The 21,648-nt window shown below is 50.1% G+C and overlaps 3 protein-coding genes, 1 long non-coding RNA gene and 2 other non-coding genes across 12 annotated transcripts; 1 reads left to right on the top strand and 5 right to left on the bottom strand.

Moving 5' to 3' along the window:
• Positions 1–796: 796 nt before the first annotated feature.
• Positions 797–4,814, bottom strand: LOC110477637 (uncharacterized). 3 transcript variants are annotated; one of them, XR_014958864.1, is made up of 4 exons: positions 4,546–4,814; positions 3,713–3,815; positions 2,382–2,442; positions 797–971 (listed from the first exon to the last, which is right to left on the bottom strand). It is a non-coding gene; the product is annotated as an uncharacterized LOC110477637 (long non-coding RNA). The 3 variants fall into 3 exon arrangements; XR_014958863.1 differs by having other exon boundaries at positions 4,614–4,814; XR_014958865.1 differs by lacking the exon at positions 4,546–4,814 and adding an exon at positions 4,495–4,517.
• LOC116184243 (small nucleolar RNA SNORA17) lies at positions 2,186–2,320 on the bottom strand. The gene has a single exon (XR_004149002.3). It is a non-coding gene; the product is annotated as a small nucleolar RNA SNORA17 (small nucleolar RNA).
• LOC116184242 (small nucleolar RNA SNORA17) lies at positions 3,334–3,467 on the bottom strand. Its single transcript, XR_004149001.3, has one exon. It is a non-coding gene; the product is annotated as a small nucleolar RNA SNORA17 (small nucleolar RNA).
• Positions 4,815–6,358: 1,544 nt separating the features above from the next.
• MRPS2 (mitochondrial ribosomal protein S2) lies at positions 6,359–8,061 on the bottom strand. Of its 2 annotated transcripts, XM_021543588.4 has the most exons (4): positions 7,933–8,061; positions 7,782–7,853; positions 7,521–7,650; positions 6,359–7,228 (listed from the first exon to the last, which is right to left on the bottom strand). In XM_021543588.4, exons 1-4 carry the CDS (start codon positions 7,958–7,960, stop codon positions 6,685–6,687), a joined length of 774 nt encoding a protein of 257 aa, XP_021399263.3. In that variant the 5' UTR covers positions 7,961–8,061; the 3' UTR covers positions 6,359–6,684. The 2 variants fall into 2 exon arrangements, with proteins under 2 accessions (XP_021399263.3, XP_085450337.1); XM_085594211.1 differs by lacking the exon at positions 7,782–7,853 and having other exon boundaries at positions 7,933–8,039.
• Positions 8,047–9,014, top strand: PIERCE1 (piercer of microtubule wall 1). 3 transcript variants are annotated; one of them, XM_085594212.1, is made up of 4 exons: positions 8,047–8,150; positions 8,181–8,254; positions 8,320–8,398; positions 8,536–9,014. In XM_085594212.1, the coding sequence occupies exons 2-4, from the start codon at positions 8,190–8,192 to the stop codon at positions 8,734–8,736; spliced, it is 345 nt and encodes a 114-aa protein (XP_085450338.1). In that variant the 5' UTR covers positions 8,047–8,150; positions 8,181–8,189; the 3' UTR covers positions 8,737–9,014. The 3 variants fall into 3 exon arrangements, with proteins under 3 accessions (XP_085450338.1, XP_085450340.1, XP_021399266.1); XM_085594214.1 differs by having other exon boundaries at positions 8,047–8,152; positions 8,186–8,254; XM_021543591.3 differs by having other exon boundaries at positions 8,047–8,254.
• A 134-nt stretch (positions 9,015–9,148) lies between these two features.
• On the bottom strand, positions 9,149–20,554 carry PPP1R26 (protein phosphatase 1 regulatory subunit 26). Of its 2 annotated transcripts, XM_085594210.1 has the most exons (3): positions 20,399–20,554; positions 13,475–17,485; positions 9,149–9,668 (listed from the first exon to the last, which is right to left on the bottom strand). In XM_085594210.1, the coding sequence occupies exons 2-3, from the start codon at positions 17,422–17,424 to the stop codon at positions 9,626–9,628; spliced, it is 3,993 nt and encodes a 1,330-aa protein (XP_085450336.1). In that variant the 5' UTR covers positions 17,425–17,485; positions 20,399–20,554; the 3' UTR covers positions 9,149–9,625. The 2 variants fall into 2 exon arrangements, with proteins under 2 accessions (XP_085450336.1, XP_021399260.3); XM_021543585.3 differs by lacking the exon at positions 9,149–9,668 and having other exon boundaries at positions 11,259–17,485.
• Positions 20,555–21,648: the final 1,094 nt, after the last annotated feature.

The raw sequence follows: 21,648 nt of genomic DNA, 5'->3' as shown, positions 1-21,648 counted from the left end.
AGGATTCTGTGCTTGAAGGGCTCCTCAGCCTGGATGGGGTTTGGGCACTGCCAAGGCCCCGTGTGCAGCTGCAGGGAGGGAAAGGCAGGGCTGGAATTTGCTGGAATTCAGGCTCCTCATCCCTTGTCCTGCATCCCCATGGCAACAGCTCCCCTGACAAATCCATCTCCTCCTGCCACCAGCAAAGGAATCCAAGCCCCTGCCAAAATCCCCTCCTCAGGGCAGCAAAAAAAAACCATTTTCCATCCTTCCCACTATTGTTGGCTCCCACTAAATCCCTGCTGTTCCCTCAAAGCAGTGTTAAAGCACCTGGAGAAGTGGAGGAAAACAATTTCCCCAGCACCAGAACCTCTGTGTTTATGAAGAGGTGGCCCCTGTAGCTGAGACCTGGCCCTGACAGTTTAATTGAAATAAAGACACTTGTGACAACTATTCCATTAATGTACGCCCCCCTGGCCCTGCACACGCCCAGGAATTCTGCTCATCACTAATAAAAACACAAAGTGGTTTATACAGTTTACAAACCACATCAGGATACAGGAGAGAAATGAGTCAAGGCAAAGCTGTTCTACACTCAGAATTCCTCCAGATTCCCCACAGGAGTTGGAAAAAAAGCCAGGACACTCCATGACTGAGTCTCACTGGATCCCCTTTGTGCCCAAGGGGATGGAGGTAAAACCTTTTAACTGCTTTAAAACAACCCTAAATTATCATATCCACAAAGTCTTACATCCTAGAATGGTTAAAAAAATAGCATTACTTGGGGTGCTACAAACACACAGCATAATCCTTCCAGTCTTGTAGGTGGCATCTTTATTTAGTTTTTTTTTTTTTTTAAATTTAAATCCTTCTTAACCATGTAGAGAAAACACAGATGATCAGTTTTGGGAATCTCCAAACCATCAGACGTGGATGCTGCCAGCCAGTTCTGTTGCCATGTTTGTCAGACATTCTGCAGCTCAAGGCATAATCTGCAAATAAAAAAATAAGGCCCAAGATGTCAGAAAAGTTGAAAAACAGGCAAGAAAAGGGAGCAATGAAGTCAGTACTAATGAGCTAATTAACCCATGCCATCCAGACTCTGCTACCCACACTGGCTTTGGGTTGTCCTAAGATTTTACACATCCCAGGGGAAATAAAGATGAAATATAAAATGAAACCATATTTTAAGGCTGTTATCAGGATTCACAAGGAAACTTTTAGACAGGGATTACCTCAGTCCAGAAGGACATGGCACAAATTTAGGAGAAGCTCTTTGGCATGGCATCAGAAGGGTTTTGGGAAAATATCTGGCCAGGGGAGTTTAGGAAAGGGATAATTTAAGAGCAGGATAGGCTGGAGCCTGCTCTGGGTTATTCCATCACTCTAAAAATCCAAGGTGAGTTTGCCAACCTCGGTGCAGAGCCAAGCTATTAATAGTGCAGAGAAAAAAAAAAAATCTGGGCTTTTTCCAGCCTTTAAAGCCATGACATAAACCAGTCCTTGATGATGAAGGGCTGTGCTATGTGCAGAGAGATTTTTAATTTCTCTCTAAACCACTTTCATGCAAAACATTCACGTTTTCCACAGCTGAGAGCCAGTTTTTCCTTCAGTAAAGCAATATCCATGGCCAGGAGTGCTGTAAATGTTTCAGTAAATGCCATCAGGGAAACGTTCATGGTTCTGCTGTGCCTCACACAGGGAAGTTCTAAAGAGACACTCATTAGCACTCAGTGCCCACGCAGGACCCCTGGTGTGAGGAAAGCCTGATGAAAAACCCCAAACACGGATTGCAGGGTTAAAAGAAGTCAAGAAATTTAAATAAAAGAGCCACATCCTCAAGCATACCCACATCCCCACCACCTTATTAAGATTCTCTTCCACAGCCAGTGACTGTTGCCAATTAAAGGTTCTTTTTGCACCACTGAGGCCCCTTTGGCCCTGTAATGGCCATTTAATGAGGTTTCCCATTTGGCAGTGCCAGAGTTACTCACTGCAAAGCTTAGGGTCACAATCTCTGTGTGCCCAGAGCTGCTCTTGCTGTTTCTGCTGTCCCTCAAGAAGGGACAGTGACACACAGCACCAACTGCACACAGGGACACCTGTGCAAGCTGGGACAGCAGAAGGTGATGAAGAGAAGGACTGAAGGACAGTGTCCATCCTCCACCATTCCCCACCAAAGGCAAGAGGGCAGGAAAGAACAGCACGTGTCAGGTTGTTGAGCAATCCTGAGAGCTCACAGGGCTCGGAGCACCAGGGAAGACCTCGCCTGTTCCTGTCTGCCACCAAAAGACACAGCCATGGCACTGCAGCCACGCCTGCAACACGGAGCTGGGGCAGGGGCTGGCACTGCCAGCACTGCAGCTCACCTGGGCAGGGCTGGCACTGCCACTGCAACTCACCTGGGCTGGGGCTGGCAGCTCACCTGAGCTGGGGCTGGCACTGCGGCTCACCTGGGCTGGGCTAGAATGGTTAAAAAATAGCATTACTTGGGGTGCTACAAACACACAGCATAATCCTTCCAGTCTTGGAGGTGGCATCTTTATTTAGTTTTTTTTTTTTAAATTTAAATCCTTCTTAACCATGTAGAGAAAACACAGATGATCAGTTTTAGGCTCCTCCAGGTCTGCCTCTGGAATAGGAGAAAAACACATGGACAGCCTTCAGCCACACATCCCCATAGTCTGGTTGAACTGCTTCACTGCCAGCAGGAATTTATAAGGAATGAATTAACAGCATATATGTGGCAGGCACATTCTCCTCTCTCTTAGAATTTATCCATACAGGAGCACAGAAAAGAAAGGAAAGAGAGAAAAGAAGGAGAAAACGATTTCTATTTCTGCTCCTTGCTTTTCCCATGTGGAATGTGTCTGGAGAATTGTTTACCTGGGGTGAGTCCTTGATTAAATTCTAGTAAGGATTGTTTGAGCCTGATGGCCAATCCAACTCACCTCTGGCTGGACTCTCAAGAAGTCCTAAGTTGTAGTTAGTTAGATATAGTTACAAAATTAGGTTTGTAGTTTTATTATTTCCTTTAAATAGTATAATAATGTATTATAGTATAGTTATAATAAAGAAATCATTCAGCCTTCTGAACTAAAGTCAGGCATCACCATTTCTTCCCACCAGGCTCACATACATTTACAATACAAAGAAATATTCTTATTTTCTGACAGGATGAAGTCCCAGTGTTGCCACGTGGTTTTACAGATCACTTCCACTTATTCTCCTGTACCACAGGACCAGAACCCCACGTGCAGCCTAGAACAGAACCTCCCCTTCTGAACACCCAGACCTCACAGCCCAAGCAGCTCAGGGTTGGTTTTTCCCCGGTTTCCCTTCAGGCTGATGAAGGATGTCAGGCTATCAATCACTCAGAGTGCCCACGGGGTGCAGAACAAACGAGCGTAGAACATAGCCTGGGTCTCTCTTGCCACTCTTTGACACAAAGATGCCACAGCAGCCATCTCTGCAACGCCAGTGGCAGCCTGGGGGGAGAATAACCCCAGAACACTGAAAAAACTCAATTATGGGTGCAGGTCCATCCCTGGAAGTGCTCAAGGCCAGGCTGCATGCAGCTCTGAGCAGCATGGAGAGTGGAAGGAGCTCCTTCCAACCCAAACCACTCCATGATTCTGTTGGATTTAAAAGGAGATTTTTATCACCTACTTAAAAGCAGTTTTACAAAGGAATTTGCTGCACGTGGAGATACCACATGTAGCACTCCACTTACAGTCAGGAAGGTGGCTGAAGCTTGCTCAGGCAGCCTTTTTCTGAAGGATCACCCTTCATTTCTGAACTTACACCATCCTGGTCACTTCATTTTTTTCTGCATGCTGAAGAAAGAAAAACAAAGGCAAAATGCTGTTAATAATCACGTAATAACCTTTTTTTTTTTTTTGGTGAAACACATAGCTTAACTGAAAACTACTAAAATATTTAAAAACATTCTCCTGAAAGCCCTAAATTTTCTTCCCCTTTTTCAGTAGAGTATATTAAAAAAATATACATCTGCATATGCTTTCTATTACAGATATATATCTCTATATACATATTTCAATATATATATTTATATATATATAAAAATTATGTACCTTAGCATATATTCAGTTCACAATATATAACCAATACATCACAAAATATAATTACATAACAATCAATATATATAAATTATACCACAATATATATCAATACATTAATATGGCATTAATATATATTAATGTATTGATTATAAATATTATTTTATATATTATTAGTACCATATTAATGTATTGGTTATATATTAGTACCATAATGTATTGATTATAGACATATTATTAGTATCATTAAAGTATTGATTACAGGTAGATATTTTGTTATATTATCTTATATATTATTAGTACCATATTAATGTATTGATTATAGATATATTATTAGTATAATTGAAGTATTGATTACAGGTAGATATTTTGTTATATTATCTTATATATTATTAGTACCATATTAATGTATTGGTTATAGATACATTGTTAGTACCATATTAAAGCATCGATTATATAGATATTTGCCGCTAGCGCATTCCCCGACCTGCGGGATTTGCAGCGCACGTGGCAGCCCCGGGAGCCCGGCGGGGCTCGGAGCCGCTCCCAGCTCACCTCGCCCGGGGCCGGCGGGACGCGGCTCCGGCCCTGGGGGAGCCTCGCCACAACACGGCGGCGGAAGGCGCAGTGCGGCGTCCTGCGCATGAGGGACGCGGGGCTTCCCGCTGGCCCGGCCGGGAGAGGCCGAGGCCGGTCCCGGTCCCGGTCGCGGGTCCGCTCCCGGAGCTCCGCTCCCGCCGCCCCGCGCCCGCCGAAAGGGCGCTGCCGCGCGCACCTCGCGCTTATATAGTGCGGGAATGGCCGCGCGCGCGCGCCGCTCTGCCGCCCGCCAGCGCCCCCTGCCGGGCGGGAGGACCCAGAGGCGGGAGAGGGCAGGGACGGGACACGGGAATGGGACACGGGAGTGGGACACGGGAATGGGACACGGGACAGGGGACACGGGAATGGGACACGGGAATGGGACAGGGGAATGGGACACGGGAATGGGACACGGGAGTGGGACACGGGAATGGGACAGGGAAATGGGACACGGGAATGGGACACGGGAATGGGACAGGGGAATGGGACACGGGAATGGGACACGGGACAGCGGACACGAGAATGGGACACGGGAATGGGGACACGGGAATGGGACACGGGACAGGGGACACGGGAATGGGGACATGGGACAGCGGACACGGGAATGGGACACGGGACAGCGGACACGGGAATGGGACACGGGAGTGGGACACGGGACAGGGGACACGGGAATGGGACACGGGACAGCGGACACGAGAATGGGACACGGGAATGGGGACACGGGAATGGGACACGGGACAGGGGACACGGGAATGGGGACATGGGACAGGGGACACGGGAATGGGGACACGGGAATGGGACACGGGAATGGGACATGGGAATGGGACATGGGAATGGGACACGGGAATGGGAACATGGGAATGGGACACGGGAATGGGACAGGGGAATGGGACATGGGAATGGGACATGGGAATGGGACACGGGACAAGGGACACGGGAATGGGACACGGGAATGGGACACAGGACGGTACAGGGGGAATGGGACATGAGAATGGGACACAGGACGGGACAGGGGACACGGGACAGGGGACACGGGAATGGGAACATGGGAATGGGACACAGGATGGTACAGGGGACATGGGAATGGGACATGAGAATGGGACACAGGACGGGACAGGGGACACGGGACAGGGGACATGGGAATAGGACAGGGGAATGGGACACGGGACGGGACAGGGGATGGGACAGGGGAGGAGACAGGGGAAACGAGATGGGACACGGGAGGGGACACAGGAGGGGATATGGGACAGGGGACACGGGACATGGACTGGGACACGGGACAGGACAGGGGATGGGACATGGGATAGGACACGAGATGGGGGACACGGGACTGGACATGGGATGTGACATGGGACACAGGATGGGACACAGGATGAGACATGAGACAGGACAGGGAACAGGGGATCGGACACGGGATAGGACATGGGACGGGGGACACTGGACAGGGGACAGAGACCCCTGCCCAGGACTGCTCTAGGGCCTCCCACAGAGACATGAGGCTATAAGGGATGGATATTCCTTTTTTTAGCTGCTCCTGGAGTCCCCCATGTCCCGTGGTGGCAAAGATTGGGCTCCCAGTGTATCCTGGGACAAAGTGGGGACCCTCTGACTCCCACTGGGGACCCTGTCACCCAGCTTGGGGACAACCTTTCCCTCCCATTGCTGTGACTGCCCCGGTCAGATTCCCCATCCCATTCCACTAGGGAAAACCCCAAGAAGGATCAGGGGAATAAATCCCTTTATTTGTAAGAACAGACACAAGACACAAGTGGTTTCAGGTGAGATCATCAGCTCAGGGAAGCCACAGGACAGCGGCACCTCCCTGCAACAGTGACAAACTCAAGGACAGGAGCAGGGGCTGGCCTGGCTCCGTTTTCCCTTGCGTTGCTCTGGACAATCTTTCGGAGCTACAGCCCCTGGGTGGCTGTGACCGCCGTGGGGACACCGTGCACAGGACTGGGGTCCCCTCCCCGGGCAGCCAGCTGTGCTGGATGCAGAGCCAGCCCCGCGGAACCGGAGCAGAGGCACCCAGCCCATCCCCGGGGCTCTAATTGCCCTCGGCTTTCCTCTGCAGCTCCTCGACGGCCTCGCTCTGCCGCCTCTTGTCCTTGGCACGGATGATGGTCATCCTGAAGAGCTTGCAGTAGAGCTCCATGGCCGCGGGGCTGTCGTCGTTGCCGGGCACGGGGTAGCTGATCAAACACGGGTTGCAGTTCGTGTCCACCACCCCAACCGTGGGGATGTTCATCTTGGCCGCGTCACGGATGGCCACGTGCGGCTCGAAGACGTTGTTGAGGGTGCTGAGGAAGATGAGGAGGTCGGGCAGGCGCACGCCGGGGCCGAACAGGACGTGGGCGTTGGTGAGGAGCCCGCCCTGCCAGTAGCGGGTGTGCGCGTACTCCCCACACGCCCGCGCCGTGCTCTCGACCAGGTGGCAGAACTGGCGCCGGCGGCTGACGAACAGGATGATGCCCCCGCGGTAAGCCACGTGGGCCGTGAAGTTGAGGGCCAGCTGCAGGTGCTGCATGGTCTGATCCAGGTCGATGATGTCCTGATCCAGGCGGCAGCCGAAGATGTAGGGCTCCATGAACCTGCGGGGGCAGAGGGAGGGTGGCACGGGGGACACGGGGATGGGTGTGCGGGCATCGGGCGTTTCTGGCTGTGGGGCAGGAACCATCCCACGCTCCTGCTGCTGGCTGGCACAGAGGTGTTCTCTGCAGAACGGTGTCTGCCTGCTGTCACACCCTCTCAGTGCCCACACCAGGGGGATCCCCGTGCCCTGCCCCGTGCGGGCAGTTCCAGGCTCAGACCAATCCAGCAGATGTGGTCCGGGGAAGCATTCCTGATGTCAACAAGCACTGGATCACGAAAAGCATCACTCACCTGTGCCGACATCCTTTTTTGTGGCCCAGGTGCACCCGAGCATCAAAGAGATCTTTCAGGGTGAAGAGCTCCTTCACGCTGAAGAAGTCGGGGTGGCTGAGAGGCTCGGTCAGCAGCTTGTCATCGTCAGCTGAGAGAGAGGAAACAAATACTCCCTGATTGAGGGGGGACAAGCCGGGCCTGCAGAGGTGCTGCAAGGTGACAGCAGCGCACGGGCATGGCTCAAAGCCCGGGGTGCCAGGCGTGCCCGGCAGCACTCACCGCGGGGCCGGCTGCCTGCCGGGGCCGGGGCCGGGGCCGGGGCCGGGGCGGTGCTGTAGAGCCGCGGGGCCGCTGCGGGACAGAAACACGCGGGTCACACGGGCGGGCCGGGCCGCTCCGGGCCGGCTCCCGGTCCAGTCCCGCCGCTCACCTGCCCGCAGGAGCCGCGGCAGCGCCATGCTCCGGGCACGGAGCCGGAGGAGCAGATGGAAGAAGAGGAGGAGGAGGAGAGGGGGGAAGGTCAGCGGCGCTTTCCGCTTCCTGCGGGGCGCGGCGCTCGCTGGGGGCGGTTGCGGGCGCTCCCCGCCCTCCGCGTTTGGTCGCCGGGTAACGCTCGGTGCGGCGCGGCTCGGCTCGGCTCGGCTCGGCTCGGCTCGGCTCGGCTCGGCGCGGCTCGGCGGCTCCGCCATGGCCCAGCCCGGCTCGGCGGTGCCCCGGCGCTTCGAGGAGCTCCTCCTGTACCGCGGCTACGGGTGAGCGCAGCGCCGGGCGCGGCGCCGCTGCCCGCTGCCCGCGCTAGCTGTGCTCTCCCCCGCAGGCAGCCGCCGGCTCACCCCCGCTTCCGCACGGCCAACCAGAGCTACGGCAGCAGGGCCCCCACGGTGCACGAACTGCCGGTACGAGCCGCCCCGGGGACGGCGACGCTGCCCCGATCCGCCTCCCTGCCGCCGCACCCGGCCAGGCTTGGCAGGTGCTGTCCGCGTTTTAAACATCCCTACCCACCCTACCCTCGTACCTTTTCTCCGCCCCGCAGAGCTCCTTCCACATCCTCCCGCACAAGTTTTCGGATCATCTGGGCAGGATCGGCATGTGCAGGAGCGGCGGCCTCAACACGTCCATGGAGAAGAGTCACTGCACCGGCCCCGACACCTTCATCACCGCCTGCGAGCACCTGGACTTCCACCCCAGCTACAACCCCAGCGGCCCCTCGCACTGCAGGGACCAGCCCCTCTAGGCAAGCTCCTGTGTGCCCCGGAAAACGCCCACGGCAGCCAACCTTCCTCGGTACCAACGGGACCCACCAGATTACAGAGGGATGTTAGTAGCGGTAATAGGTGGAAGATTTAATGTGGTTGTCAGGTAGCTCATGTGAGGCGTTTTACCAGCAGCATAGAAATGCTAGGACAGCATAAATTCTGTTTTTATCCCTTTATCCCCCTTCTCTGTCATTAAGAATCCTTTACACTTTTGCTTTATGTACTACGTGTCATTAAAAATGAAGATCTAAACTGCCTCTCTGCTATTTAATGAGTAATCAGGCTGGTATAATAATAATAGTAATAATCCAGAGGTATCCGTTAACTCTTTGGATTTCTTGTAGAAAGTTCACGTTTCTTCTCTCTCCAAACTACAGAGTTTTAAGAAATTATTCAAATAATGACAAGTAATCAAAAAGAAGTGGTTTTTGTTTGTTTGTTTTTTTTTTTTTTAACTTTTATTGGAACAACTGTAGGTACAGGCAAAGAAACTGCATCAGTTGGACACCTGAAAGAACACCTGAACATTTTTGGCTTGAAAATGAGTTTTTAAGAGAAACTACTCTGCCTGTTTATGGATAAGAAACAGTCCCACCTTACAGGTGTAACAGAACATTAGAAATGAGCATAATATTATTCAAACTGTTTGCTAAAAATATAAATAATGAGTGGAACATTATGTCCAAACACCACTGCAACTGACACTCTTCACATGTCAGAAACATTCCCTGACACACCAAAAATAATAAATTGGAACAGGTAAAAAAACTGAGCGGAATGGGCCTGAAAAAATAACATTTCAAAGATTTAACATCTGAAAATAAATAAGCAACTCTCTTCCATTTGCTGTGATCCTCGTATCAGACTCTAGGCAATACCTGGAGCTTCTTTAGAACCTCTCTTTCTGCTCCTGAAATGAGAAAATAACAAAGTGCTTAATCAATAGAAATAGTTGTGACAATGTTACATAAGTTTTTATCCACAGATTTTTCTGCAGGTGGCATAATTTAGGGATAAGGCTGCCTCTTAAAAATATTAACAGAGTGGATTCTGTCACATATTTTCCCACTTCATCTGAAAACACCTACCTCTTCTTTCTTGCCTCAATTTCTTCCCTTTTAATTTTTTTCTTCAAACCAATTCCTTTGAGGAGTTTGGCATGCAACATATCTAAATGTTCAGAGGTTACACCAAATACACTTTTTGTAAAAGAAATACCTGTACAAATTCAAAATATCATCCTAAAAATGACTCATTTTTACCACACAGGATCTACCTGAAACAATCTCTTTCTACTCTATTTTGAAAGGAAGATTTTCACATTTGCAGATAAAATTATGTGAGGCTGAATTATCACCAACTGAGGGGATAAAAAATTAAAAAGCTTCTACATTAATAAAAGAAATGGGGGCAGGGGTGGTGTGTTCCTGCCTTGTATAAAGAGCAGCTACATGCCAAAACACACGTTCCTAAAATAGCAGCAAAGAACTGGGAATAAAAAATTAAGGGAGTCCTTGCTGCCCCTTGAGGATGCTTGAGGATTGTTCCCAAAGCACCCAAAAACGGTCACTGGGGTAAAAAATGAAGCAATAAACCTCTTTTCAGATTTATCTGACAGCTGTGGTACTGCAGCCAGGATCTGTAACTCACCAGAGCCAAAATAAAAAACACCAAGTGGTTTAAGCACTTAATATCTAAATTAACAAGTTTTGTGCTCTGACTGGAAAGTAAAATTAGCGTTGTGCATTTTTTAAAAATATGAACCAGCACTCATTAAAAACAAGGTAACTTCACAAGCTTTAGAAGAGCTGGGTTTGTGGTTCCTTCTATCTACTCCAATAATTATAATTAATTGGTGTCTCAGGAGGGTGGGAGTAATGAGAAAAGGAATTTTCTGGACACTCCCCAGAGCTGGCACTGGAGTGACAGGGCCAGCAGGGCTGTGCAGGCTGTGCCCACTCTGTGCCCTCCCTGGGGCTCTCAAGGGACTATGAACAGCAAATAAAATCTGCTTTTGGAACTGCTTTTATGAAGATTCAGCCTTGAGAGCTTCGTGCTGCAGTCCCAACCTTGGTCCCACGTGTGGGAATTTGTTGTTGCTCAAGATAATACTTTTTACTGCTCAGCCTTTAGTGATGTGTAAAGGATTTTTTATTGCTGCCAAGCCACCAGACTTCTCTTTTCTGAGCAAGCAATGAGAACTGGGCCAGGATGAGGACACTGCCACTGGAGCCCTTCAATACAGAGATGCTCCTTGACACACATTCAGTCACACAAGGATTCCACTTCCTAACCACAAACACCAGGAAAGAACTCTTGGGCTTCTGCTACCACAAGCACCATTCTCCCAAAAGCCACCCCTTTGTGTGTTTTGTAAATTCTCCTCCTTTTTTTTTTTGTTACAGAGAATTAATGACATCCTCAGTCAGGAGGGAAGAAGAGGGAACACAGAAATTGTTACTCACTCAAGATGATGACACAAACCATAGGAACACTCCGGTTGCACGGTCCATGGGCAGAACCCCATTTATTAAACATTAGAAACTCAGCAATGTACACCAGTTCCTATATACAAATCAAGTTCATCAATTAAAATAAAAAAGTGCTGTTTGAAATCAGGTTTTATTTAAAGCACAAGGTAACTGGAATTGCATTTTAACTGGGAGTGGGTCAGGTACTGAGGACACAGACACAGCAACAGGGGCACGAGACACCTTTGAAGTCTTAATGTGGATTTACTGAAAACTTTTGAGAAGAAACATTCAGCTTTTTATACAAACAGTACAGAGTGCTTCCAACATCTCTAGGAAAATTAAGTATACACTTTAATCCTTTTAAAGCAAGGTACTTGGAAAACTTCTAGTTTAAAATACCAGCCTATTGACCTATTCCAAACAAAAGGCTCAAATCCTGCAACGGAATCAAGGCAGAGCAAAAGATAAACCTGTGAAGAGGGAGTGCAGGCACTGAACTAGGGAAAAACCACTTTTCCAAGGAATCCTACCACAAAATGGAGATGAGTTAACACATTGACCTTTAAACAACCCGACCAGCCAACCCCAGGGCTACAAAGAGGTGGCTGGACAGTCAGAAACGCCAAGTGAGCACTAGGAACATGTTTCAAACGTAGCTGCACGACAGCATGAACACACCAAGGAAGTTTATTTCTCTACATGCCACAGTCACTACTCTATGCTACACCGTATTTTGCCCACATTCTGCATCACACCAGGGCCACCACGGGATTCTGGATCCAGTCTTGGCTGCTTTTGCTCCATTTTGCAAGTTTAAGGCCAGCCTGGAGGAAGACGCCTGAAGTGACTGAGAAACAGAGTGATGCTAAGTGGTGGTTTGGCTGAGAAGTTCTGCAGAAGAGCAGACAAAGAGAATATCAGATCAATTCACAGGGACAAGATGTCAGAACAAACTCCTCCAAGGACTTCACAACACAAAAATGAAAATGAAAGAGCCAACAGCTCCAATTTACACCTTTTGAATTTGCAGCGAAACCAGTGTGGGGGCACTTTTTTGTGTGTGTGATGTGAATGTGCTACTTCAATCCCGTTGAAAGTCAGTACAAATAAAAAGATAGTAGTGAAAAATTGCTTTATTCTGGCTGCTGGAAACGGAGGCAGAGAAAGAGCCTGAAGAAAGAACAGTGCTGAAAATATCCGTGGCTGAAAAAATCCGTTTGTGTTGCGACTTCCTACAGCAAACTCAGCTTTGCTTTATTGCACCAAAATTGTCCGTGAAAAGTTCACAGAAATGTAACATTTTAAAAACCACTTCTGAAAAAGGAAAGTTAAGGGCACTCAGTTCCAGAAGTTCATTCAGGAAACCAAAAGCCATCTCTGGGTAACTGCAGGGCATCAAAATGAGAGTTGAGAATAATGTGGAATTGTTTGAGCCCTACAGATCCAACAGTACAGAAATCCAGGGAAATGCAGGGAAATCCACAGAAATCCAGGGAAATCATGTTGTCTGAACAGACACACTCCTTCACTTGTCTTGGACTGCAATTGTGCTTGGAATCATCTGCTAGCAGGAGGTTCTGGGTATGTAAAAGGACTTTGAGCAGCTGCTGAGATCACTCTGCAGACAGAGCCATTCATTGACCTGAATTTGCATTTTTATCTTCCAGGCTGGATCTCCACACCCACAGCTGAGTTCTGCTCAGGGACCTCACCCCACAGTCCTCAGGGTGGGAAAACTGAGCTCCAGCAAAAGCCAGCCCGCAGGATTGTCCTGAGGCAGCTCAGATCATCGGCACTGCTATCCAAGGCTGGGCTTTCCTAGGATCTCTTAACAGGTTCCCAAATAAATTCTGTGCGCAAACAGGTTTCCCTTTGAGAGACAATTAGAGGCCTCATAATTTAAAGTGTGATTAGCCAATATTTTATCTACAGTAACTACAGCATCCTGTAGGAATGCAAGCCCTAAAAATCATTATAAAAAATATTTCCTTAGAGCACTTTAAATAATTTACAAAATTCTACAAAAGCTACGAATGCCTATCTGTGACATCCCTGTTAAATAGAATTATTTTCACATTAGTGTGTGTATGATATACAGGTATCAGCATCTCGCACTGCTTCTCCTTTCCTGTCTCAAGCTTTATCAAGGTAATTATAATCACAGTTATTTTATAAAAAGACTGCTAGTGTAAAAAAAAAAAAAAAAAAAAAAAAAAAAAAAAAAAAAAAAAAAAGTACTTACATATTTGAAACCTTTTTTTCCAAGAGGGAACCTGGACAGTCCCCTGCAGGTAGGTCAGTGAATTTTGCACAGGTTTTGGTTAAAAATTCCTGCCCTTGGTGTACTTCACTAGCAGCTTCCCTGTTCTGCAGGACAGGTATTTTTCCTTCCATTTTGGAGCTGGATACCTGAATTTCTCCCTGCCTGTCAACTTTTTCTTCCTTAATGCACATCTGCACACTGTGATCTGCACATGCTCCTCCACTATCATGCACTGCTGCTGCTGTCACATTGAATTCCTGCCTTGGGCAAGCTAAACTTGGATCTGGCCTCTTGTCCAGCTGGTTATTCCCTCCCTTACTGTCCTCCTGAGCACTCTGCTGAGCTGGCTCTCTGCTGGCTTTATCTGCTTTTCCCACACTGCACTCAGGGTGTGGGGGATCTGCAGTGGAGTCAGCCCGGTTGTCTCGCTGGATATCTCCTTCCTTGATCCACATCTGGGTGTTCTCAGCTCTGGAGGTTCCTCTGCAAACCTTATCAGCTTTTCCTGCTGCCACACTCTGTTCCTGTGAGGGAAGGCAGGAGTGGGACTGATCCCCTGGAGCCTCAGCCTTCCTGCAACCCTCAGCTGCCTCTTGGAGACACTCAGCTCCTGCACAGCTTTCTGCTACGTGGGGACTCGCCCCTCCCACAATGAGTTTCTGAGAACTGGCTTCTTTTATAGCTGGTGTAATTTCCCCACTAAATTTGCCTTTTGGCAAGGGGTTTAGTACATCTGTGTCCTGGGAAGATGCCTCCATTCCCAAGGCACTGCTCTGCCTGAGCAAACACTCTGCTTTTTGCTTTTTGTTCAAAAGCATCAATTTCTTCCTGTCCCGGGCATATTTCAGACCTGCAATAAATTTACTTGAGATTTTTAGTTGGAAGGTATTCTTCCTTTTAGATCTGGGCTTTGCATTCATGACTTTTCTCACTTTACATCCTTCATTTCTGCTGGGTTTTGGGGGCTCTGTGTTACGGACATTCCTTTTACCTGTTGCACTCCCAGGTAACTCCTCAGCAGCACCACCTCTGACCCCCCCCAGTCCTTGCTTAGCTTTTGACTGAGCAGTAGTAGGAACATTCTCTGCAGAGGAAGCACATTTTCCACTGCCAGCTAACATTGCACTTTTCCCTTCTGTTCTCTGAGAGTTCTTCACCTCCTCAGTTTGCTGAGCTACCTCAGTCTTTTTACTCTGACCCGGCACGAGGTCGATCTCATTTTCCACCAGCTGCTGCTTTGCTTTTCCTTTATTACCACTTTGTTTGGTTGCTCTAAGTAGGTCCAGACTTGCATCACCTTTTTGCATCTCTGAACTGCTTGCAGAGTCTTTAGCCTTTTCTGCCAAAAACCTCCTGATTTCCTGCTCGATGCTGTCATCGCTGTCCACTGAGCTGCTGTCACTGGCATCTGACACAGCTGGGAAACCACATTTTCTATTTTTAGCCCCCCGCTGGTTTGAAACTGGTTTATGTTTATTGCCTTTTTTATGCTGTAAGTTAAACTTCAGGTTTTTCACGGTTTCTGGCTTGTCATTGGGAAGTTTGATGTTGTCTGGAGGATTCCTGACTGCATTCTCCTTCACAGCTTTCCTAGGTTTTGAGAGGCAGCTTTTCAGCAGTGAGGGATTTTTACATTTCCACTCATTTTGTTGGAGGCCACTGAACTCATCCAGCAGCTGAGTTTCTGTCTCAGTGAATCTGACTTTCTTCTTGCACTGAGCTTTCTGGTCCTTGGATTTCTTCTTTAACTTCCTTTTAGACTGTAACAGGTCCTTGATAGCAGAATCCAGGTCCTCATCACTGTCCAGAGAGCTGCTCTCATCACCCGACCCCTCCCTCTCTGGGGTTTGGATGGGCATTTTTGTAGGTTTTCTTGTGCTGCTCTGAACCTGCAGAAAAGGATTTGCAGAGTCCAAGGCCACACATCTGCTGCCATCAGAGCCAGAAGATTTGGGAGAAATCAGCTGCTGCTGCCTCGAGTCTTTGTGACTCTGTGCATCCCGGAGCTCTGCAGGGCTGCTCAGGGCATGCTCCTCTGGGAGCACTGGGAATTTGGAACAGTTACCTGGCTGGAAAAGTCCTGGCTCCAGCTGTTCAGGTAGTTTTGACCCACCTTGTTTTGCTGTTCTGCCTTCCTTTTTAAGTCTCCTTTTCCGACTCAGGGATAATTTCAGTGTTTTGGGCAGAGCAGGCTCAAGGGTCTCAGTGAGGTTGTTTGGATCAGAAGGCAAAGGCATGTGCATGGAGCGTGACAGGCTGGGAGGTTTTGTTCCAAGGTTTTCTGACTGTGCTTTCAGAGCCAAAAATGCCCTGATTTCTTGCTCTATGCTGTCATCACTGTCCACAAGGCTGCTGTCACTTTCACAACGGGAGGACGAGAGAAGCTGGGGAGAAAAGAAGGAGTCTGCAGTGAGGGATTTGTTGTCACTTCCCATTTGGGATGGCATGATTGTTTTGGAAATATCCAGGATAGCTTCTGCACACATGAGTTCTGCAGATGTGTCTGCTCTGCAAGAGGCCTGCAATGTGAGCTCACAAGCAGTAATCTTGTTTTCTGGAAGTGCGAAATGTCTGGCTTTTTTCAGTGGTTTAAACAGCTTATTAAAATCATTGCTGGTGCTTTCTAATCCCGTTGACGTGGAATTAACTTCTTTTCTCTTGTTGCTTATAGGGTTTTTATGGATTTCTGGTGAGGCACTTTTTGTGGAGCTAATTGTCAGGCTGGCAGAAATGTCTGCCATACCCTTTGGATCAAATGGTTCCCTCTGCAAAGGGACACAGTTTGCTGCATGGCCTGCCTCCTTCCTGATTTTCTCCAGCTGGTAAAGCTGAATGGCTTCTTCGATGCCATCATCGCTGCTTGAGTCAGATGTGTGCATGCTCTCCTTGATGAGTGCTTCCCTTGGCTCCCAGTAATGAGTTCCACTTCCCTCTTTCTGCTCCACGAGCCAAGGCTGGCTGGCAGTGGCCATTTCTAGATATGCTTGGCTCACCTGGCTGAAATCACTGGGCTCTGCTTGGATTTTTGACTGCAAACACTTGGACTGGGCACTGGACTTCTGCAGCTTGGGATGATGTCTCAGGAGCAGTGCATTACAACCTTGCTTTATAGCACCACAGTTTGTTCTGTTTGTTGCTTCTTTGTTGCATTTCAGGACAGATCTCACACGGGAATCCTTTTTATCCTCCTCGGTAACACATTTGCTCATTTCTTGCTGCTTCTTCTCGTTCAAGAACTGCACTATTTCAGCTTGTATGCTCTGATCAAAGGAGTCATCGCTGCTGATGCTCTGAGGGGAAGCGGGCTGAAGCCTTTTCCCAATTGCCAGGTGGTCAGACAGGTACTCTTCAGAGAGCATCTCTGCTTTAAATTTCACAGGGAGGAGGTTACTTGCCACTTTCTTCTGGGAGAACTCTCTCTTAAACCTTTTGTCCCTGCTCAGGTTCTCAGAACGCTCTGCATTCCTTTGCAACGACTGGGCACTTTTGCTTTTTGTTTTCAAGTACTCTTGGATGGCTTCCTCTATACCTCGGTCCACAGAATCGTCGCTGTCAGAATCGAGCAGCAGAGTCCCAAACTCTACATTCCCTTCTGCTTGGCTGCCGTCAGAATCCTCAGGGCACCCACACTGGGTGTACTGAGGATGCTTCCGCAGCAGCGTGGTGCTGGATGTGACTCTGGTACTGGTGCCTTTTCCTCCCTTCTGTTTTTTCTGCATAACACAGCCACACTCATTGTTCATACCCAGGGCAGGCTCTTGGCTTTGCAGGTTGTTTATGATCATCTGAACTTTGGCGCTCACGGAGGTTCTGGTGACGTTGCTGTCGGATTCAGGGAAGCAAACGGGGTATCTACAATTCCTTGCTGGTCCAAAGGACTCCCATTTTGTCTGAAGAGCTACCAGAGGAGGAGCATCCATAAGGAACATTCTAGCAGACCACAGCAAAGTTCACAATGGAACAGATTTTCAGACGGGTCTCTCCTCCATCCTAAAACAAATTAAAAAAGGAAAATATTTATTAAGCATCTGCCTTCTAGAAATTCCATGTAATAATCCTGGTAACATAAACTGTAAATTATTAACACTCAGAAAGAACTACTGTGCCAGATAATCACAGGAATTACTCCTCAACATCACTTGAACATAACCTAATTCAGGTAATTAACTTTTGAAACTCTTCCTTGCTTTCCAGTCCTTTTTGCATGCGCTCCTGAATAATGATGCACTGCCCAGACCCACAAAGACCCACTGTGATGGGATGCAGTGCACTGGTGTGTGCAATCCCCTTTGCACTCAGGCTGTCTGAATATTTTTGCAGAAAACTTTGTGGCAGGAGAGAAAGAACAATTTTAAGGAATGCCTTCATAGTGGGAGTGGAGAACCCAGCAAAATACTCTGCTCGTTGTTTCCTTTGGCATTACTGCCCTTTTTAAAGATCATGCAGCTCAGTTTTCCAGTTTTCCAAGGAAAGCAGTACTGGCTGTGTCCACATGGTGCAGGACGGGTGGATGTGGAGAAACCTGGACCATCATCTGGGATGGCGGGATATAAACCGACTTCTCCTCAGAGAGCAGAGTACTCACACAATATCCCAAAACAGCTTTTGCTAGATCTGACTTGGCATTAAACACACACAGCTGAGGGACTTGGGGCAGTTGAGAGAGAAGGAAAGGGAACTTATTTCTTCCTGAAACACACTTTAGAGAAATAACCCTGAGACATCAGTCATCCGGCCTCACTGCAGGATAAAAGCTCTTGGCAAACACAGATCTTGGGGAGTGCATAAAAGCAGGATGAAGATTAGGAACTATTCTTTGTGTTCCAGTAGAAACCGCAGACAGAACGAAGCTTTGGTTTATGGAAGAGTGGAAAAAGCCACCCACAAAACTCCACTTAACACCCCAAAGAGTTCACCACCTCCACATAGTACCATGAGGGTCGAAGGCTTCACCTGCAGCATCATTTGGGAGGATCAAGGGTGACAGTAATTCCCAAAAACTACTGCAGCTGGGTGGCTCTTCAAGCCCAGGCTCCACGCAAGCACAGTGAGTCCCAACTGCAGTGGCACTGGACTCTGCCAATGCACAGCCACACAATCTTCCCTCTGAAACCTCCCTAACCTTGCACTTGTCAATTATTCTCTAGCTCTGGTTTCAAATTAAACAGTGGTATTAAATATTTTAAAGGATTAGCGACTCTAAACTCTTTAAAACTTGTTTTTATTTACAGAGAATAAGATAACAGACAACCAGGGAAGACAATTCTTCATCACTCTTCGCTTGGGCAAATATAAATTAAAAACATTTTTCCTTGTAATAAGCAGCTAAGGATCAAAAAGACAGAAATTAGGATACCTCATTACCTTGAAGCAACACAATTAACACACTTTAGCTCCCAGCTTCATTAAAAAATAAAACCCCAACGTTTTTCCTATTAACCTATTTCCACAGTTTTCAGAAAAGGGCCAGGTGCCTTCACTATCCCACACTTGGGCTGGGGGTCCTGCAGGAATTATAAGGGATTGGGGTGAATTTTTGTGTCTGGGCACCCATGGAGACTGTGAGGAGACACCTGGGTGCTGCCTGAGGGGGGATGTGAGGGGACACTCACCCAGGGGATATTCACAGAGGGTGTGAGGGGACATGAGGGGACATGAGGGGACATGCAGTGAGGGTGTGAGGGGACGTGAGGGGACATGAGGGGACAAGCACTGAGGGTGTGAGGGGAAAATGAAGGGACACGCAGTGAGGGTGTGAAGGGACATGAGGGGACATGAGGGTACATGCAGTGAGGGTGTGAGGGGACATGAGGGGACACGCAGTGAGGGTGTGAGGGGACACCCGCCAGGGGCAGTACCCAGACAGGATCTGAGGGGAAATGAGGGCACACACACCCAGGAGGAGTGGGTTACCCTGTGCAACTCTGCGAGGGGAAATGACGGGACACCCACAGGAGCTGCTTGAGGGGACATTATGGGACTCCCACACAGCAGGTACCTACAGAGACTGTGTATGGGGACATGAGGGGATGCTGGCTCAGGGGATACCTACAGCGGATGTGTGAAGGGACACCAACCCGAGGAGCACCCACAGAGGGTGCGTGAGGGGACATGAAGCACCATCAACCCCGGGGGCACCACAGAGGGAGCATGAAGGGACATAAGTGCCATCAACCCCGGGGGCACCACAGAGGGTGCGTGAGGGGACATAAAGTACCACCAACCCGAGGAGCGCCCACAGAGGATGCGTGAGGGGACAGGAAGCGCCATCAACCCCGGGGGCACCCACAGAGGGAGCGTGAAGGGACATAAGTGCCATCAACCCCGGGGGCACCCACAGAGGGTGTGTGAGGGGACATGAAGCGCCACCAACCCGAGGAGCGCCCACAGAGGATGCGTGAGGGGACATGAAGCACCATCAACCCCGGGGGCACCACAGAGGGAGCATGAAGGGACATAAGTGCCATCAACCCCGGGGACACCCACAGAGGGTGCGTGAGGGGACATAAGTGCCATCAACCCCGGGGGCACCACAGAGGGTGCGTGAGGGGACATAAAGTACCACCAACCCGAGGAGCGCCCACAGAGGGTGCGTGAGGGGACATAAAGTGCCACCAACCCGGGGGCACCCACAGAGGCTCCGTGAGGGGACATGAGGGTGCCCCCAGCTCGGGGCGCACCCCGGGGGGCTGTGACGGGTCCCCCACCCTCGGGGGCCGCCTGCAGCCGCCGCCCGCGGGACCCCCGCGGGGCGCCGCGCCCGCTGCCCGCGGCCGGCCGGGCCCTGCCCGCGCCGCCATGGCTGCCCCTTCCCGCCTTCCGCCGCCCCGCAGCCGGGCCCGGGCCTCGCTCGGCCGCCGGCTCCTCGGCGGGGCCCGGCCGCGCCCCCCGCCCGCCGCTCACCTGCCGAGAGGAGGCCGACAGGGGCGACGGGGGTCGGCGGCGGCCGGGCCGGGCTGTCGGCTCCGCCGGGCTCCGCTCCGCCGCTGCCCGCCGCGCTGGTGCAGGGGCGGGCGGCGCTTCCTTCCCTGCCCCCGGGGAGCGGGAGGCATGCGCCGCAGGGCTCCGGCGGGGAGGCGGGGAGGGAGCGCACCGGGCCGGGGCACAAAGGCGGCGGCGGGCCCGGAGCCGGCGCGGAGCGGAGCGGAGGGAGGGCGGCGGCAGCCCGGTAACGATCGTAACGGAAGGGCCGCCGGGGGAAGGGCACCGCGGCTTCCTGCAGCAGCCCCGCGGCCACGGCCGGGCTCCGAGCCGCGGCCCCGGCGCGGTCCGGGAGAACGGCAGCGGGAAGGAGGCGATTGTGCTCGGCTCTTGTCGCAGAGCGGGGGATGATCCACCCGCTCCCTTCGGGGCGCCAGGCTGGGGGAAACTCAAAGTATCGGCAGGGTGCAACACTTGGCTGTCCCAAGTGCAAAGTTTGGGGTGCAGAACGAGAAGTGAGGCGCAGAGAGGCAGGGCCGCTGCTTTCAGCCGCTGAAGCGGTCGGTGCTGGGGCTCCTGGAGCCGTTGGGTTGTTGGAGGTTTCACGTATCAAAACAGCAAAGTTTTAGTGCTCTAATTCATCCCTGTTTTGTTGGCAAGCGGGTTTTCCCCGAGGATACACTGCCAACCCGGTGCTATCATCCCTGTGCTTCCAGAGCAGAACCAAGATGTGGGATGCTTCCTTGCGGGACACCCGTTTCAACCTGCTCATTTCTAAAACACACAGAGTGAGTCACGGCTCTCAGTCTATAAATCTGCACAAGCACTTCCATTCCCTGTCTCTAGCAAACATTAAACCCCCGTGCCTCAACCTAAAGTGCTGCCTGCTTTCACTTTGTCAGTGCGTTTTGTTTCCCCGTGGGGCTGGAACACCTGTGATGCTGCAGAGGAAATCAGCATCTTTTGGCTGGGTGTCCTCAAAATCACAGGGGAAGAGCTCGGGCTGGGTGATGGCAAGTGGGGAACAGCAGCTAAGGAGGGTCCCAGGCTGGAAATGGGGTAACTGAGAGTGTTACACTCTTTTTGTGCTCTGTGGCAACACATCACAAGATATGGGGCTGACATATGGCGAGGAACAGATTTCCACCTGCTTTTATCCCAGAGATTCTTGGTTTGGGAACACCTGTATTTCTGTGCCCTTTCCTCACCTCCAGCTTCACAATTTAATTATT

Source organism: Lonchura striata, chromosome 17, assembly GCF_050655825.1.
Source record: "Lonchura striata isolate lonStrDom1 chromosome 17, ASM5065582v1, whole genome shotgun sequence".
Lineage (NCBI taxonomy): Eukaryota > Metazoa > Chordata > Aves > Passeriformes > Estrildidae > Lonchura > Lonchura striata.
The sequence above is the reverse complement of the archived record's forward strand: the minus strand, read 5'-3'. Positions and strand labels throughout refer to the sequence as shown.

Excerpts from the sequence above, each read along its gene's own strand:
- MRPS2 (XM_021543588.4), bottom strand. The coding sequence starts at position 7,960 with ATGGCGCTGCCGCGGCTCCTGCGGGCAG. Across the intron at positions 7,651-7,781 it reads GGCAGGCAGCCGGCCCCGCG|CTGACGATGACAAGCTGCTG; the intron begins GTGAGTGCTGCC and ends CCTCTCTCTCAG. Across the intron at positions 7,229-7,520 it reads AAAAAAGGATGTCGGCACAG|GTTCATGGAGCCCTACATCT; the intron begins GTGAGTGATGCT and ends CTGCCCCCGCAG.
- PIERCE1 (XM_085594212.1), top strand. The coding sequence starts at position 8,190 with ATGGCCCAGCCCGGCTCGGCGGTGCCCCGGCGCTTCGAGGAGCTCCTC. Across the intron at positions 8,255-8,319 it reads CTCCTGTACCGCGGCTACGG|GCAGCCGCCGGCTCACCCCC; the intron begins GTGAGCGCAGCG and ends TCTCCCCCGCAG. Across the intron at positions 8,399-8,535 it reads CCACGGTGCACGAACTGCCG|AGCTCCTTCCACATCCTCCC; the intron begins GTACGAGCCGCC and ends TCCGCCCCGCAG.
- PPP1R26 (XM_085594210.1), bottom strand. The coding sequence starts at position 17,424 with ATGTTCCTTATGGATGCTCCTCCTCTGGTAGCTCTTCAGACAAAATGG. Across the intron at positions 9,669-13,474 it reads GAAAAAAAGGTTTCAAATAT|GAGCAGAAAGAGAGGTTCTA; the intron begins GTAAGTACTTTT and ends TTCTCATTTCAG.